The 16,144-nt window shown below is 53.9% G+C and overlaps 1 protein-coding gene across 3 annotated transcripts in view; it reads left to right on the forward strand.

The window, feature by feature from the left end:
* OTOF (otoferlin) overlaps positions 1 to 16,144 on the forward strand; it is an 89,036-nt gene that overhangs the window by 20,878 nt on the left and 52,014 nt on the right. For all 3 annotated transcript variants that reach the window (XM_036874087.1, XM_036874088.1, XM_036874089.1), the window contains exons 3-5: positions 7,160 to 7,248; positions 13,924 to 14,023; positions 15,910 to 16,091. In XM_036874087.1, the coding sequence (XP_036729982.1) occupies positions 7,160 to 7,248; positions 13,924 to 14,023; positions 15,910 to 16,091 (371 nt within the window). The remainder of the gene's footprint in view (positions 1 to 7,159; positions 7,249 to 13,923; positions 14,024 to 15,909; positions 16,092 to 16,144) is intronic.

Raw genomic sequence — 16,144 nt, forward strand, 5'->3', positions numbered from 1 at the left:
AATGTTTCTTATGTCTTCAAATTTGAATGAGAGTTTCATCAGATATAAAATTCTAAGCTCGAAGTTCTTTCCTTCACAACTTCAAATAGAAGTCCTTTATCTTTGATATTCTTAAATTTTATTATAATGTGTCTAATTGTGGGTTTCCTGATCTTTCCTTTTTTGCACTATTTTGTGAGCTCTTTCAAATCTAAGGCCTTTCATCTTTCATTTATTATAGAAAATTCTATCTCTATTATTTTTTCAAACATTCAGTTTTTATATTGTTCTTGCCTCTGCAACTCCTATGATCAGATGTCAGTACTACTTCTAGCTGACATTTCTTAGCTTTTCTGGTTTTTGTTGATTAATCCTTTGCTGCTGTCTTCTGAGGGAGTTCTTCAAATTGATCTTCCAATTTACTAATTTGTTCTTTTTTCTTATGATTCCTTGAACTTGTTTTATATTGCTGTTATATAGTTTTATGGTCCATTCGTTCTAATGATCCTGTTCCAGTTGGTGTATACAGTTCAGTCTGTTGTCTTTTTTTTTATAGGAGAGATACTCTCCCAGTCTCTTTACTTTGCCCTGTTTGAGCTCCCCTGGTATCAGCTACTCTGTCTGGTAATGAGTACTGAGCAACCATCAAAGGCTGCTGTGTCAGCCTCTAGGGGCTGAAGGGTGGGCGTGAGCACCAGGGGGGCCCAGTCACCACAGAAACAGAGTCAGGGTCTCATCTCTAAGCCTTAAAGGCGAGACATGGTTGACAGAAAGCAGTCGAGATTTTTAATAAACCGGCTCTGGGGGTTCAATGAGAGAAAGTATGAGACAGCTGGTTTATCAGCATCTATTTTTATTAAACCTCATCCCAGTAGGGTTTTTGTCACAGTTTTATCAGTAAAGGAGCAGGCAACCATTGCCCCAAGGTAGTGCCAGGGAGTGATGAGAGCAGAACTTGCAAAGATTTCCTCCAACCTGTTCTCCCACTGCTGCTTCCACTCACCCCTCCCCCACAAGCTGAGCAGCCGCCATACTCCCCAGCTCATGTCAGTTCACACAGCCTTTGGTCCCCCTGGGTTTCTCATACCTGCTTGCATGTTTGTTTGGTACTTCCTAGAATCCATATTCCCCTCTTGCTTCTGTAGTTCCTACAGGGTTGACTTTGGGGTGAGAGGCAGCAGAGTCCTAAGTCACCATCTTGGCACAAAGCCGCAGCTCTGCTTGACCCCAGAAGAGCTTACCCCATCTTTCCTGGGCCTTGCCCCTCACGTCTGGCTCTGTCTGGGCTGGAAAGGGCCTCATGATAGCCTGTTCCCTTTGAGGCTAGCATTTAGCTGACCAGCCTTCAGGGGCCACTGAGAACTGCTGTCTCCTCCTCACTCTGGGCCCATCCCACACGGTACAGCTGTGTCCGTAGGGCCAGAGCTGTAGGCACAGGGGAGCAAGGCCTCAACCTTCTCACCTGGGCTCAGGCCACCACTGACCATCACAGCCCCCAAGCTGTACCCTCCCCGGTGAGAGTTCTGTTCTTGCCTTCTCCGCCTCCTGGCTGTATGACTTTCAGCCCAGTTTCTAAGCCTCAGCTACCACACTTGTCAAATGGGGCAGGTGATGGGTATGAAGTCTCTTTGTAAAACCATGAACAAAATGAGAGATTGTCGTGACAATGGAACCATTGCCGGTACTAAGCCTGGTGTCTCAGCCTCAGATGAGCCCCACCGCACAACCTGCCTGTTCCTTCCCCTCCGCACCACCTCCTCAGTCAGGGCCCCGAGCTGGAGGGCCTGGCTGGGTGAGGATGCAGGCCGCCTGGCTCAATCACTCAGCCCTGCCTCCCTGGGCGTCTGCCCCCAGTCAGCCAGGCACAGCATCGACTCCCTCCTTCTCACCAAGTATCCCAGGGGACATGTCCACCCAGACCTCCAGCCCGTGAGCAACCTGATACCCCTTATAAGGGCACTGTCACTCTTCTCCATTAACTGCACCCTGGGACACCTGAGCCATGGGTATACATGACATTCCAAGTTAATCACCGTGTCCTTCCTCTTCCCAGTGCCGCCCAGCACGGGGCGGGGGGCGAGTCAGTCCTGCCACCCCGAGCACGGGACCACGTTCTGAGCACCTGATGTGTGCCAGGCCCAGGTAAAGATGCCCCAGAGGGAGAGGCAGGTGCAACAATACACAAGGATCCCTGCAGGAACTTGGGCACAGGGAACCTCCGGGTCAGTGCAGAGAGACCAGGAAGGCGTGGAAGCCAGGGAGTTATGGGCACAAGCACATGCCAGGATCGGAGAGCAGCCGTGAGGTGGGGAGAAGTAACTCCCACCCGGGGAAATTTATACACACACGAGCACTTGGTGGAACGGGGCAAGGATGCTAAGTGACCTGCAGTGCTCAGGCCCTCCCACGGGACATGGACTTGCCTGTCACTCTGGGCAGCCCCGTGGGAAGATCATGGCAGCAGTTTCCCACAGCAGCACCATGCAGCGTCCTGAGCAAGGCCTCTTCCATCCACTCTCCACAGCAACAACAGTGAAGAAACTCGGGCTCAGAGACTATGTATCCTTCCCAAGGTGACAGCTGTAAGCGGCAAAGCCGGGGTTCTTAGATACTAAGCCCCCTCTGGATGCAGCAGTAGAAAGCTGCTTGGCCTGACCCCCACCACTCCTGCAAGGTCTTGCTGGGGTCTCTCCACACCCTTGTCTCCATTTCTCCTTCTAAGAAGCAGCTTGCAGCCTGGCAGCCACTGGTCAGCAGGGTACACGCCACAAAGCAGTGGAGGCAACCGTCCCAGCTCCTGCTCAGGAAGGGCCCGGGGAACTCTCCAAAGAGAGCCTGGAACTGCACCCATGCTTATACCTGTCTCCCCAGCCTCGGGTGCACAAGTCCTAAACTTTCCCGGCTGGCTCCTGAAAGAACCAGCCTGTCAGTGGTTCCAGAATAAGCTTGGAAAAGAAACCTCAGCTGCCCCTTACAAAACCTCCAAAGGTCTCCTAGCTTCCCAGCAAGTCTTTTTTCTCACCCTTACTGTGCCCAGGGCCTTTGGGAACCAGTTCAGTGAGGTACAAAGCACATTGGCCTAGGAGTCACGAGACCTGGGCTACAGTCCCCACTGAGGTGTTAATGAGCTCTGTGCCCTTGGGTTGGCCACTCAACCTCTCCAGGCCTCAGATTCCCCTTCTGAAAAATGGGGTCAGACTCTTTGCTCTGTCTGCCTCACAGAAATGTTGCATGGCTGAAAATGAAATAAAAGACATGAAAACAAATGTCTCTCCCTCTTCTACTCAGACAAGGATGGGAGGGGCCCCTGCAGGCGGGGCCGAGGAACCTGAGGCGACTGGGGGGGTGGACATGGCAGAAAGACAGTGCTCTGTACAACAATGGTGGAAACAAAGCCTGGACCTGGTGTCTCCTTTCCCAGAGGCTGGAACCTGAGATCGTGCATTTAACCTACAACTATGGAGAAGCTAACGAGAGAGAGAGAGAGACAGAGACGGAGAGAGACAGCCTTCGTGCCAGGCCAGCAGCCAGCAGAGGCCCCTGGTGGTGGGGTGGGGGGATGGCCACAACCAGCCTACTCCAAGCCAGCTTGGTTTGGCCTTAACCAGGCTCTTGTGGACCAGACCTCCCAGCAGAGACCAGAATAACAATAGTAATTGTAGGAATAAGAGCAGCTGCGAGGTACTGAGTGCTTGGTACACAGCAGGACGGGCTGAGAGCTTACGCAAGCCTCATAACTCACTGCAACGCACTGGGTGGGCACCACCTCAGGCAATGAATAGCGCATCAGGATTTGAACCCTAGTCTAATTCCAGAACCTATGGCCACTTGCAAAGCGGACAAGGCTCAGTCTTGCCCTCAAGGGGTTCAGTCCAGTGGGGAGATGGACCCAGAACAGGAAAGATGGACTATGGGCCTTCTGAGCCCAGAGGAGGGAGAGGTCATCAGCCTGGGCGATAGAGGGTCAGAGCTCATCTTCCCACTTGTACCCGGAAGACATGGGCTGTGAGCAACATGGGTCAGGAACATACCTGTCTGGTTCATGAATGGCCTGGCACCCAGCACAGGGCTCAGGGGAATATTGCCGAGTGAAAGAATGAACAAAGGAAAAAACCCAATTTGAGTCTTGGGTCTTTAACTTCCCAAGACAGTCTCTTTCCATTGCACCCTAAAGCTTTGCAACACATCCTAAAATTTTCCCCCCAAAATTTAGAGGGCTGTCTCTTTAAGGACATTGCCTTGCTGATTTAGGATGGTTTCAAACCCAGTTGATGAAGCCCAGGATAACCCAGGTCATTCTCCAGCCTACATCAGGGAAACCTTTCCGTGGAGTCTTAGATAGCTGGGGCTGATAGGATGCAGAACTCCGCCACCCTGGCCAGCACCTGCCAGGTCACGGCCAAGCTTAGAGCTGGTGAACTGGGTCACAGCTCCACACTCCCGGTGCTCCTGAGACCCCCTTCAGACAGAGGTCCTCTTCCCTCCCTCTGCCCCTAATGCTTGCCACCTTACTCTGTCAATGTTCCTATCCCAGGCTGCAATTTCAGGTCTGTGTCTGTCTTCAGAACTACGCAGGAGCTCCTGAGAGACACCCCTGCCTCCCCACACAGAGCCCGGCACACAGGAAGTGCCCAGCAAACATAGGAGGTGCTCAGCAAACATGTGCTCCTGCGTGGGGCTTGCTGGCTCATGACAACTTGAGTAGCTGTGTTTGGCTCAGCTGCTACCTGAGTCCCCTGGCATGTTTGGAGGCCGACACGGGGTGGGATCCTAGATGATGTGCGGGCTCCCTTGGCCCGATCGCTAGGCCACTGATTTCAGGGCATCTCCAGAGGCAGAAGACACAACCCGCAGCTGCTGTGGCTGCAGGAAGAGAATCACGCTGGTGCTGCCTCAGGCTGGAGAGAGGCTCTCTGTCCCCAGCAGCCCCCTGCAATCCCTGCAGTGTCCATCCCCAAGGATGCCAGACCTTGCCCCGGCTCCTGGAAATAACAGCAACGCAGTAGAATTCACTGTAATAAAGCGCCATGTTGATCAGGCTCTTACTTGCGCCGGGTTCCGCGCTAGTGCTTCACCAGCCTCGCGATAACCCCAAGAAGCAGTACTGTGACGTCACCCTCGCTTTCCAGAGGAGGAGGAGGAGGAGGAGGAGTGTGGAGAGGGGAATCAGCTCGGCCTCGCCCTCAGGCCAGCAAAGAGCAGCACTGCAGTGGAGGCAACCATTTGAGGTCGATTTGCTGAGTGCCTACCATGTGGCAGGCCCCGTGCTGGGTGCAGGGAGACCCCAGTAAACGAGACGAGACTGGGCCTGTCGGCTCTGCTCAGGCTCCGAACTGCTGAGTGGGACAGGCAAGCTATCCCAGGAGTCCTGGGGACAGCGGGAAGGGAGGGGGCTGGTATGTGGAGAGGCAAGGGCTGGGCAGGGAGCCAGCTCTGCCACTGATGACAGGCCTCCCTGACATGAGGCTGACTCCTAGAGAGAGGCACAGATAGCATGGGGGACTGTCACAGTCATCTAGGGCTGCGTAACAAACCACCCCAAAGCTCACTGACAAATTATCAACATTTTCGTGTTTCTCATGCTTCTGTGGGTTGGCTGGGCTCGACTGAGGCTCCTTCCTGGAAATGCTAAATGTGCTCCCTCAGCTGAAAAATTTCTGAAAGGGCGCCCTCGGGTGGGCTTCCTCTGGAGTCTCATCCCCAGTCAGGGCCCCCCCAGGTGCCCCTCCCAGCCCTTGCTGACTCCCTTCCTCTCTGCTCAGTAAACTGGTCCACGACGGTGGCCTTTTATCCTGTCGGCCCTGGTGACCCAGTAAACTGCACCCCGACCACTGGGCAAGTCAGGAGGGCCTGGCGATGGGCAAGAAGAGACCACAAGCCGCCTCCCTCTCTGGGCCCCTTTTCCTCGAAAGGACTTCGCGTTTCCCGGTTCCTTTGTGTTCACCTAATTATGTCACTCTTCAACACCACCCTCCTCTAACTGTGCCATTTCCACAGCTCCTTTTTCTCCTACTCCTTCCCTCCTTCAAGTGCCAAAATCCCATGCACAGACCCTCAGGTGGCTCAAACACCCCTTTCCCCTTGGTTCTAAGAAAACCGAAATCTTGGTGCCCCCCCCAGACCCTCCTCCCTCTGCACGGTGGCTAATGAGTTTGCCCTTCGCACACTAGTTTATTTCCCTTCAGCCCGATAATGGCAACTGCATTAAGAAAACCATACCCTTGCTGAGCTGGAGACCTCCAGAAGGCAGGAACAGAGCAGCTTAATGGGGCCTGTGGGCGGCCAGGCTGCCTCCCAGGCCCCCCTCCCCCTCTTCTTCCTTCTGCGTCCAAGGCCTCCAAAGTCCCCCCCACGCCCCTCTCAAAGCCCTCTCCCTCCGCACCCCAGGCCCCCCTCCCTCCTCTGCTTCTTCCTCCCTCACCTGCCCGCTCCAGCTGACCGTGGAGGTGTCAGGGTCCCCCCTGGGCCTTGGCCAGCCCCAGAGAGAGGGGACATGAAGGCCATGACAGGCCCTGCCCACACTCGGCCGTGATCTGCCAGGCTGGCTCGGTGCTCCCGCAGCCCCCAAGTCCTCAGTGGAGAATGAAGAATTGCTCTGAAGCAGCACGCTTGCCGGGTGGGCCCTCAGAAGCCTCCCCAGCACCTGCTGGGCCACTAAAAACAGCGTCCTGTTACTTCCCTGAACCCTAGTTCCTCTGTCTCTAGAACGGAGACCACGTTACCAGCCTCTTGGGTGGTTGTAAAGACTAAACGAATTAATGCATCTGAAGTATTCAGACCCACATAATGAAAAGTTCAGACCCACAAATGGCAGCTATTATTACTATTACTATTGTTATTATTTATTACTAGCCTCTTGTGCATTCTGAATTTGGTGGGGTATATAAATGAAACTTAAAAAGTCACTGCCTTCCACCTGCTCTGTCAAATCCCCCTTGTTTAGCAACTCTCAGCGGCATCTTGAGCAGACCCCAGAGCTTTCTGGTTATTTTCAGTTATTCAAAGTCCAGTCCGGAAGGGTTTATTGCTCCACCCCGGCACCAGGTTTCCGTCTGGTCTTCCAATTCCTGTGAAGCATTGGGCTGATGTGAGGGGCTATCTTACCAGGGGTCCCCCTCCCACTCCCCACACCCCTCCCTGTCATTTCCACCCAAGGCCACAGCTGTCCCTCTCTCCCCAGACCTTCCGGTGGCAGGTGGCCAGCAGCATCGACAGCAATGAGATGCTCGAGATTCAGATCTTCAACTACAGCAAAGTCTTCAGCAACAAGTAAGTGAGGGGTGGGGCACGAGAGGCGGGGTCCCGAGGGGCAGGGGGCCCTGCCCTGTTCCTTGGGCTGCCCCCTCCTTCGAGTTTAAAAGGGGACCCGCACTCGGGCCTGGATTGACCTTCAAAGACCTGCCCCCACCCCACCCCAAACCCCCGCTCCCTCATGTTGCCCTCAGAATCCCCCAGCCCTCCCAATCCTTGTTGGCCAAGTTCACTCTCTCTGTCCCCAGTCCCAGCACAGCTTCCTGTTTCCTTCCTCAAGTTTTCCCCCTTACACCATGCTGGGCAACAGTTACCCATCAGAGAAGGTGATAATACCCTCCAACAGACCATCTATCTGTAGCCTTGAGAGTGAACTTGTCACACCTGTGGAGGACTGGCAGCTCCGAGGCAGTTTGGTGCAGTGGTTTAGGAGTCAGGAGAGCCTGCTCTCAGATCCCAGCTCAGTCATCTACTGTGTGACCCTGGGCAGGTTGCATGACCTCTCTGAGTTCAGTGTTTGCATGTGTAAAGAAGATAAGTACTTACCTCAAAGGGAAGCTGTGAAAATTAAATGAGATAGATGTTCATTCATTCATTCAATCCCCATGTTTACTAAGTGCCTACTGTGATGGCGAGGTGCCCACCTTCATGGAGCTTGGTCTCCTTCCTCCCCTTCCTAATCCTCAAACTCTCAGAAACCAGGCTACGTGAACAGTGATGGTGGAAACCAAGGATGTGGAAGAGATTGCTAAATCATTTAAATGAAAGCTGCTGGACCAATCCCTAAAATGCTTGAAAACATCAAAACTCTTGCTATAAACAAATCAGAAGTATCTGGTAAATTGTTTAGGAAATCAACTACTGTAACAGTGAGTATGCTGGAATATAAGGCTTCGATGAGTTGTTCTAAAACGCCAGCAAGAAGGAGACAGAAGAGGGGATTCCCTACTCTGATTCTCCTTCTTTCTCGCTCCCGGCCCTCCCTGCCCCCACCCAGGAAAAGGCAGGAAACCCCACAAGGGGAGGCCTGGACCTGGTGGAAGTGGGTCCTGCTGTTTCCTTGGAAGCCTGGAGAAGGTCCAGGGCACTGTTGGCTGCAGAGCTGGGGTGGGGAGGAGTGGTGGTCTCGTGGACAACGCAGGGCCCACCTGACACAGGCCAGCTCAGGGGGTCAGAAAGGGAGGGCAGGTGCTTGGAGTCAGGTGGGCCTCAGTCTCCCACCCTGGAGTCTGGGTTCTATTTCCCAGAGCCAAAGAAAAGGGTCACCTAGTGTTTGCACTCTGTCCCCACCATGGCCCAGCTCAGTCACCAGGCTCCTTCTGATGGGGCAGCTGAGCCTCTGGGGAGCCTCTGGGGGTTGCACCGGGCACGGCAACCAGCAAAGCCACACCCGCTGCTCGGGGCAGTGGCCGGCACCCAGCAGGCCCCCCTTACTTTGTAGAATGAGTGAATGAGTAAATGTCAGGAGGAGAGAGCGTACAGGGTAGGAGGATCTGGGCATAGGAATTCGAGTGGCCCTTCTTCTCTGAAGAGCTCAGGGCTCTCCAAGAACCCAGTCACATGACTGGTACATTTGGGGAAACTGAGGTAAAGGAGGCTGGCATGAGATTTAGAACCTGTGGGCCTGATCCCACCACCACCCACCGCAGAGAAAGGGACTTATTCTAGAAGCAGAGGGCAGCATAGAAGCTGACCCCTCACCCAGGCCAGGAGACCCCAGGTCTGCTCCGCCCACCTTGAATGAGGTCCTTTTTCAAGAGCCTTGGGCTTCCCTGTGAGGACGTGGTGTTGGGTCCAGAGGATCTTGTGCCACCCCCTCTGCCTGTCCAGGACCCTGGAGGGGGGCTGGCCTGACCCAGGCACCAGTCTCCTGGGGCTCCTGAATAATTCAGGAGCCAGGAGAGCAGTGGAGGCCTGGTGAGGCCTCAGGCACTTGACACCAGCTCCCAGAGGAAAGCAATGAATTATTGACAGGCCCTGGTGCCGGGTTGCAGCTCTACTGTGGTCAGTCTGTGGGCCCCCTCGCTGCTGGCTAACTACCCGAGAATCCTGCCCCTGCTCAGCCTGCCCAGCCACCCCGTGGGGGCCAGCCCAGCCTCCAGAGTCGGGGGTTGCCATCCGGAAGGCCCATCTCCCAGCAGCTCCTCCACGCTGACCCACTGGGAGGAGCAGGGGCAATAGGCAGAGCCCGCTGAGCTTCCAGCCAGGCTGGACAAAGGGCAGCTGGGATCGGGGCAGGAGGTGGTCTCCGGGGTCACCAGGCAGGCCAGACGCAAGGCTTCCTTCCTTCCTGCACCAGCTCCTTCCCCAGAGAACATCTATGGAAGGGGGTTGAGGGGCAACGCTCTGTTGGAAGCAGCATGCGGGCACTTGTTTTGAGGTTGTGTTTGCATAGCAAGCCCCCTGGTTTTGCTTAGACGGTACGTTACAGATGTGCAAAAAGGGTAAAGTTTTATAAAAAATGTTTTTCTTTATTTTTTTATTTTTTTATTTTATTTTATTTTTTTTTAAAGATTTATTTATTGATTGATTGATTGTTATGTTGGGTCTTCGTTTCTGTGCGAGGGCTTTCTCTAGTTGCGGCAAGTGGGGGCCACTCTTCATCGCGGTGCGCAGGCCTCTTAGTATCGCGGCCTCTCTTGTTGCGGAGCACAGGCTCCAGACGCGCAGGCTCAGTAGTTGTGGCTCACGGGCCTAGTTGCTCCGTGGCATGTGGGATCTTTCCAGACCAGGGCTTGAACCCGTGTCCCCTGCATTAGCAGGCAGATTCGCAACTGCTGCGCCACCAGGGAAGCCCTCTTTATTTTTTTAAAGTTTTTATTGGAGTACAATTGATTTACAATGTTGTGTTAGTTTCAGGTGTACAGCAAAGTGAGTCAGTTTTATATATATACATATAGCCACTCTTTTTTTTTTTTCTTAGATTCTTTTCCCATATAGGCCATTACAGAGTATTGAGTAGAGTTCTCTGTGCCATACAGTAGGTTCTTTTTCGTTATATATTTTATACATAGGAGTGTGTATATGTCAATCCCAATCTGCCAATTTATCCCTCCCCCCACCTTATCCCCTGGTAACTGTAAGTTTGTTTTCTACATCCATGACTCTACTTCTCTTTTGTAAATAAGTTCACTTGTACCCTTTTTTAAAATATTTCACATGTAAGTGATATCATATGATATCTGTCCTTCTGTGTCTGACTTACTTCACTCAGTATGACAATTTCTAGGTCCATCCATGTTGCTGCAAATGGCATTATTTTGTTCTTTTTATGGCTGAGTAATATTCCACTGTATATATGTACCAAATCTTCTTTATCCATTCCTCTGTTGACGGAGGTTTTTCCTTATCCTTAACATAAGACTGAGATCACATCCGTTGTCCATTTCAAAGAACTCTATTTTTTATTTTTGTTTGGGGGAAGCAGCAGGTAACTATTAAGAGTTAAAGCCCCACAAGCCACCTGCTGTGGGTATGGTGAATTCAGTCCTCTGGCCTTGCTAGCTCCCAGGATCCCAACCCCACTTCTGGGCTGCAGGCTTGCTCTGGCTCTGTGAGGCTGCGCATCTGCCCCCAGAGCCCACCCTGTTCAGGAGACCAGTGCTGTATGGGCCCTCCAGACGGCAAACACCGCCCCACCCCATGCCCCACTGCGACATGTGACATCTGAGTGTGGCGGTATTAGAGGACTTTCACTTGAGTGTACTCACCACCACCCAGTGAAGCAAGTGGTATCACCTCCTTTGGGGAGGTGGAAAAAAAGCAAGGCTCAGAGAGGTTGGAGAACCAGCCCAAGTCACACAGCTGCCAGGTGGTAGAAACCCTCTTAGACCCTGCTGGGCAAACCCACCTCTGTCTGACTCCAGAGCCCAGGCTCTTTCTGCTGTCTACATTGCCTCCCATTAGGGATGGCATTTAGTCTGTGTGTGAACAGGGCTTGGACCTGCCTCAGGGGATGAGGAGAGGGGAATTTGCCAGAAGGCGGATCTCAGCTTACTGTGTGATTGAAGCAGAGGTGGATGGGTGAGCAGTGAGGGCAGCTGGGGTGTAGTGAGGTCCCCATCACCGGGTGTCTAGCAGGATCTGGGAGTGTGTGTCAGGGAGGAGGTTTAAGGGGCTTCTCCTTTTTTTTTTTTTTTTTTTATTTAACGTCTTTATTGCAATATAATTGCTTTACAATGGTGTGTTAGTTTCTGCTTTATAACAAAGTGAATCAGCTATACTAAGGGACTTCTCCTTGACAGAATCCTGGACAAGCTTTCCTCTTAGAACCCTCGCAAGTCTAAAGGTGTGAGAACTTGTTTAAGCCTGGAAGGTGCCAGAGCCTTCTCTGAGCACTTGTTGGGGAATAGCTCCATCCTGCCCCCTGGGGGTGTCTTGTCACACTGCAGCATCTCTACTGATCCCTGGGTACCTTCTAGGGAAAGTTGTGCCCGTGCACCCAGCGCTCAGCAGGTGCTCAACAGGCCCTAGTGGAGCTAAAAGGGCCTGAAGTTCCAGTCGGCAAGGGGCCGTGGTAGAACAGGGATTCTCAAAGTGTGCTCCCCAAGCACCATCATCAGCATCACCTGGACACTCGTCAGAAATACCCATTCTGGGGCCCCACCTCGCCTGCTGAGTCAGACCCCCTGGGGCGGGGCCGGCTCCCAAGAGCAGATGGTACACATCTCTCCCAACTCTGTGCTCAGTGGCTTCACACTGGAAGCTTGAAATTGGCCTTGGTGGGGGTATTTACACCATGGAAATGAGCAAAAGCTGCAAGTCAGGACTGCCTTTCCCCTCCCCCAGCCAGTTGTTAAACAGTTGCCAGCACAACGGTGGGTGGGTGGGTCCCAGTCATCTGTGTTTTAGCAGGCCCTCCCACTGATTCTGTTCATGCTGAAGTTTAGAACCGCAGATTTAGACCCTAAAGAGATGAAGCTGCAAAAAACCCAGTATATACGTTCATGCCTAGAGTCTACTGTTAGAAGGGCTACACAGGACAGAAGCTAAGAGCCCACCACCCTCATTTTATAAAGACAAAGCTGAGACTCAGGGGCAGCGGCTCTAGGTCTCCTGACCCCAGCCGGCACTTCAGCCCAAGCTGGGGAGAGGGCAGGATGCAGCGGGGGAGGCAGCTTCCAAGGGGCTAGTCTGAGAAGAGCCTGGAAGCCTAGGTAGGGTAGGCTTTAGAGTGGAGGAATGGTATGAACAGTTTCACCCATAGGGAGGATGGGGCGAGCTGACAGATGGAGCTCTGAACCCCGGAGAGAAGCATTCATTCACTGTGGCTGCTGCCACCACTTTCTCCCCTCACACAGACGGGAGGCTTTTTAAAAACAGTGTCTGCTCTCCATGGCCCTCAGGAGGATGCAGACATCAAACATGCCCGGTAAAGTCAGAATCCACCTGATACCTCACCTCATCCGGAGCGGCCATTAAATTAACTGCATCCCTTCCTGCTTTCTCGGCCTCACCTTCCTCCGCTATAAGCCAAGGGCAGCACTAGATGATCCCAAGGTCCCCTCCTGTCTCACACCCTGTGAATGCCCCCCTCTGCTTTTGTCCCTTCAACCAGAAGTGGTGTGTATGTTTTGATCTACCCCGTGTGGAATCACCGTGTGAGAACCTCTCAGTACCCTGTTCTCTCCTAGAGCAATAACCTTCAAACCATGGGATGAAACGGCATGCAGGTCAACTCAGTCAGCATTTATGGGGCCCCCACTGTTGTTCATTAATTCAGCCAGTAGATTGTGAGACCTCCTGTGAGCCAGAAATATCTAATAGAGTCTGGAAATAGGAAACAGCTGCTTCCCTGGAAAGGCTCACGCTATAACGTCACCCCCTTGATAACGACCAGACAGCTCCTGGAGTGCTGACTATGTGCTAGGCGCTCTGCTAAGAACTTGGCACAGAGGATCTCTGTTAGTCCTCTAAACAGCTACTCTGTGAAGCAGGGGTTATTAGCTCATCTTAGGAGAAATCTGGGACTGAGAGAGCCCAGGTCAGCTGCCCGGGAAGCAGGTAACCCTCTAGAAAGTGTCCGGGCTGGGTTTCCGATCCCGTCTCTCCGACTCCAGGTCTGTGCTCGTCGCAACACTGCCCCGCTGATCCCCTCTAGGCAGCTGGGCGGATGGGGATCCCACAGTCAGATGGGTTCTTGCCCCAAGGAGCCTGCAGAATGCAGGTGTGTGTGGGCACCACTACGACTCAACAGAGGACGAACGAGCCAGTGGTGCCGGTGAGGAGTAGAGACCTCGGTAGTGATTAGGGAGGCGGAAGGGGGAGGAGCTATCTGTGTGTCCGGGAGCCTCTGGTCCTTCCCCACAGCCTCCATGCTGGGCATCTGGAAGCTGCTCCGCAGGAGCTCAGCAACCCCAACCGCCTGTACCCGAGGAGCACGAGGTTCCCCCAGGACACACTGACCCGTCTGTGAACTTCCCCCCACGTGCTCACTGCCCTCAAGCTCTCCCAGGGAAATGGCTGTCATACGTACAACCACACACAGTTGTTGGGGGTCACAGACCCTCCTGGACATGCCCCCCTGGCCAGCCCCAGCTCCTGGGCCACCTTCTCCACCCCCAGCCGGGAGCCTGAGCCAGCCCTCTCGTCCCCTTGCCGGCCAGTCACAGCCTCTCGGGATGTCAGCCTTGCCCCTCGTTCTGGCCTCTTCATGTGAAACCATGAAGACCACGCCCCCTCTGCCATTCACAGGCTGATCGGGACCTTCCGCATGGTGCTGCAGAAGGTGGTGGAGGAGGGCCACGTGGAGGTGACCGACATGCTGATTGACGACAACAATGCGATCATCCAGGTGAGGGTGCCCAGAGAGTCCCTGGACCTGCCTATTACGGGTCACCTGGGGGCCTGCTGGCCTCCCTGCCCCGGCACATAGTGTGGTCTGGGGAGCACTCCTTGTGGGCGGGGAGATGAGGTGTGAGGAGAAGACTCAGGTCAGACTCTGCTGGAGCCCCTCAGCCTGGCAGCCATGGCCAGAGCCCTTGGGGCGTGACCAGGCCCCAAGGTGGACACTGCAGTCCTTCCTGCAGTGAGAGTACAAGAGAAGGCGACGGCGGGATGCCCTCCCTTCTCTCCCCAGGGGCCCTTCCATCTGGACCCAGCTCAGGAATCACTCAAGACGTGTCTCTCGTCATCTGAAAGCCAGTCTGAGCCCTGCTGGCCACTCCCGGGCATGACCTTCACTCTGCATGCCTGCCTTGGCATCTAAGACTAGCCTTTCTGTGAAGGCAGGGACCCTCTTTCTATTTCATCTGTCACATCCCATCCCAGCACTTCCAACAGGAACACACATGTACTAATGACGCACAGTCTGTAGGCATTTAATACATGTTCAAACAAAGGAAGGAAATAAACCAATCGGGACGCCCAGACCCCAGGCTCTGCTCTGACGCATCTGTCCCCATGAGCTCATCGATGCCCGCCCCTGGGCAGTTGAGCCTAGTGGTGAGGAACACAGCCCTTCGGTACAAACATTCATTAGGCCGCTCACTAACTGTGGGCTGGCTGCATACCATCTGCAAAGTGAGCAAAATTACAGTATCGACTTCACAGGACTGCTCTGAGGATTAAATGGGAATGCACAGAAAGTGCTTGGAACAGTTAAGCATATAGTAAGTGCTCAATAAATATATAAAGTAAGATCAGTAGCTATTATTTCCTGGCCTCAGTTTATCCATATGTAAAATGGGGCTGTACCATGGTTCCCCAACCCTGGGCCCGCATATGACCCTATGTAGTAGCCAGCAGAATAGCCTCAGAAGCAGGACTGCAGCCACAGGGAGCCAGAATGGAAGGAACCCTCTCTGAGGAGTGCCAAGGGTGGGGCAGAAATTCCCACGGTGCCTTGGTGGCTCAAGACACTTCTTCCCTGGGGAAATCGAAGCCTGGGCATTCAGAGGACCACATGCCTAGTGGTCCTGGAGCAAGCCAACCCCTGACCTGGAGGAAGGGAAAGCATGTCTAGAAGATTTCCTAGCACCCACACGGGCTGAGGAAGGGACTAGGATGAGTCTTCTCTGCGCACTGGGGAGAAGCTAGAGCTAAGAGAAGGCTTCTTGCTTTGTGGCCCAAGGACACAGAGAAAATCCCATGGTGACCTCGAGCTCCCATCCTCTCCAGATTAGGTGGGTGGGTGTCAGGTGAGCAGGAAGAAGTGCTGACCTCACGCCTTTGAGGGTGTCCAGGGCCTGGGCTCCTCTCCTGAAGGACATTCTCAGCTCCTGTCATCAAATCCCGAGAGAGCATCAGGAGCGAGGGGAAGTCAGCTGATTTCAGACAGGCCACCCCTGGTCCCCGCAGGCAGCCCTGGTTCTGAGGACGAGAGAGTGACCTACACCACGGGGACACTGGAGGATGCTCTTGATTATGTGTCCAGTGGACTCGGCCCACCCCCAGCCCAGGCTCAGCTGCCCGGGGTGGGCCCCCCACCTCGGGCACCAGGGAGGAGGAGAGCCACGGGCAGCAGGATCTGGAGCCACAGCCCATTCAGTTGTCAGTCTTTCTGAGCCTCTGTTTTCTCATCTGCAAAACGGGAAAGTGGGGGGAGGATAGTACCCAGCTTGCCTTCCTCCAGTAAGTTAAGGGCGTGAAAGCACCTTGTAAAATCACAGAGCAGAGGAGGACACAGGATTATGACTGTTATTGCCGTCCCAGCCGCTCACCGCCCATCTCTCCCTCCAGACCAGCCTGTGCGTGGAGGTCCGGTATCAGGCCACAGACGGCACGGTGGGCTCCTGGGATGATGGGGACTTCCTGGGGGATGAGTCCCTTCACGAGGAAGAGAAGGACAGCCAGGAGACAGATGGGCTGCTCCCTGGCTCCCGCCCCAGTTCTCGGCCGCCGGGCGAGAAGAGCTTCCGGAGGTAACGGGCTGGGCCCTCTGCCCCCAAAGACACAGGGAGGATGCCTGGGGCCT

This window comes from Balaenoptera musculus, chromosome 13, assembly GCF_009873245.2.
Source record: "Balaenoptera musculus isolate JJ_BM4_2016_0621 chromosome 13, mBalMus1.pri.v3, whole genome shotgun sequence".
In the NCBI taxonomy this organism is placed as follows: Eukaryota; Metazoa; Chordata; class Mammalia; order Artiodactyla; family Balaenopteridae; genus Balaenoptera; species Balaenoptera musculus.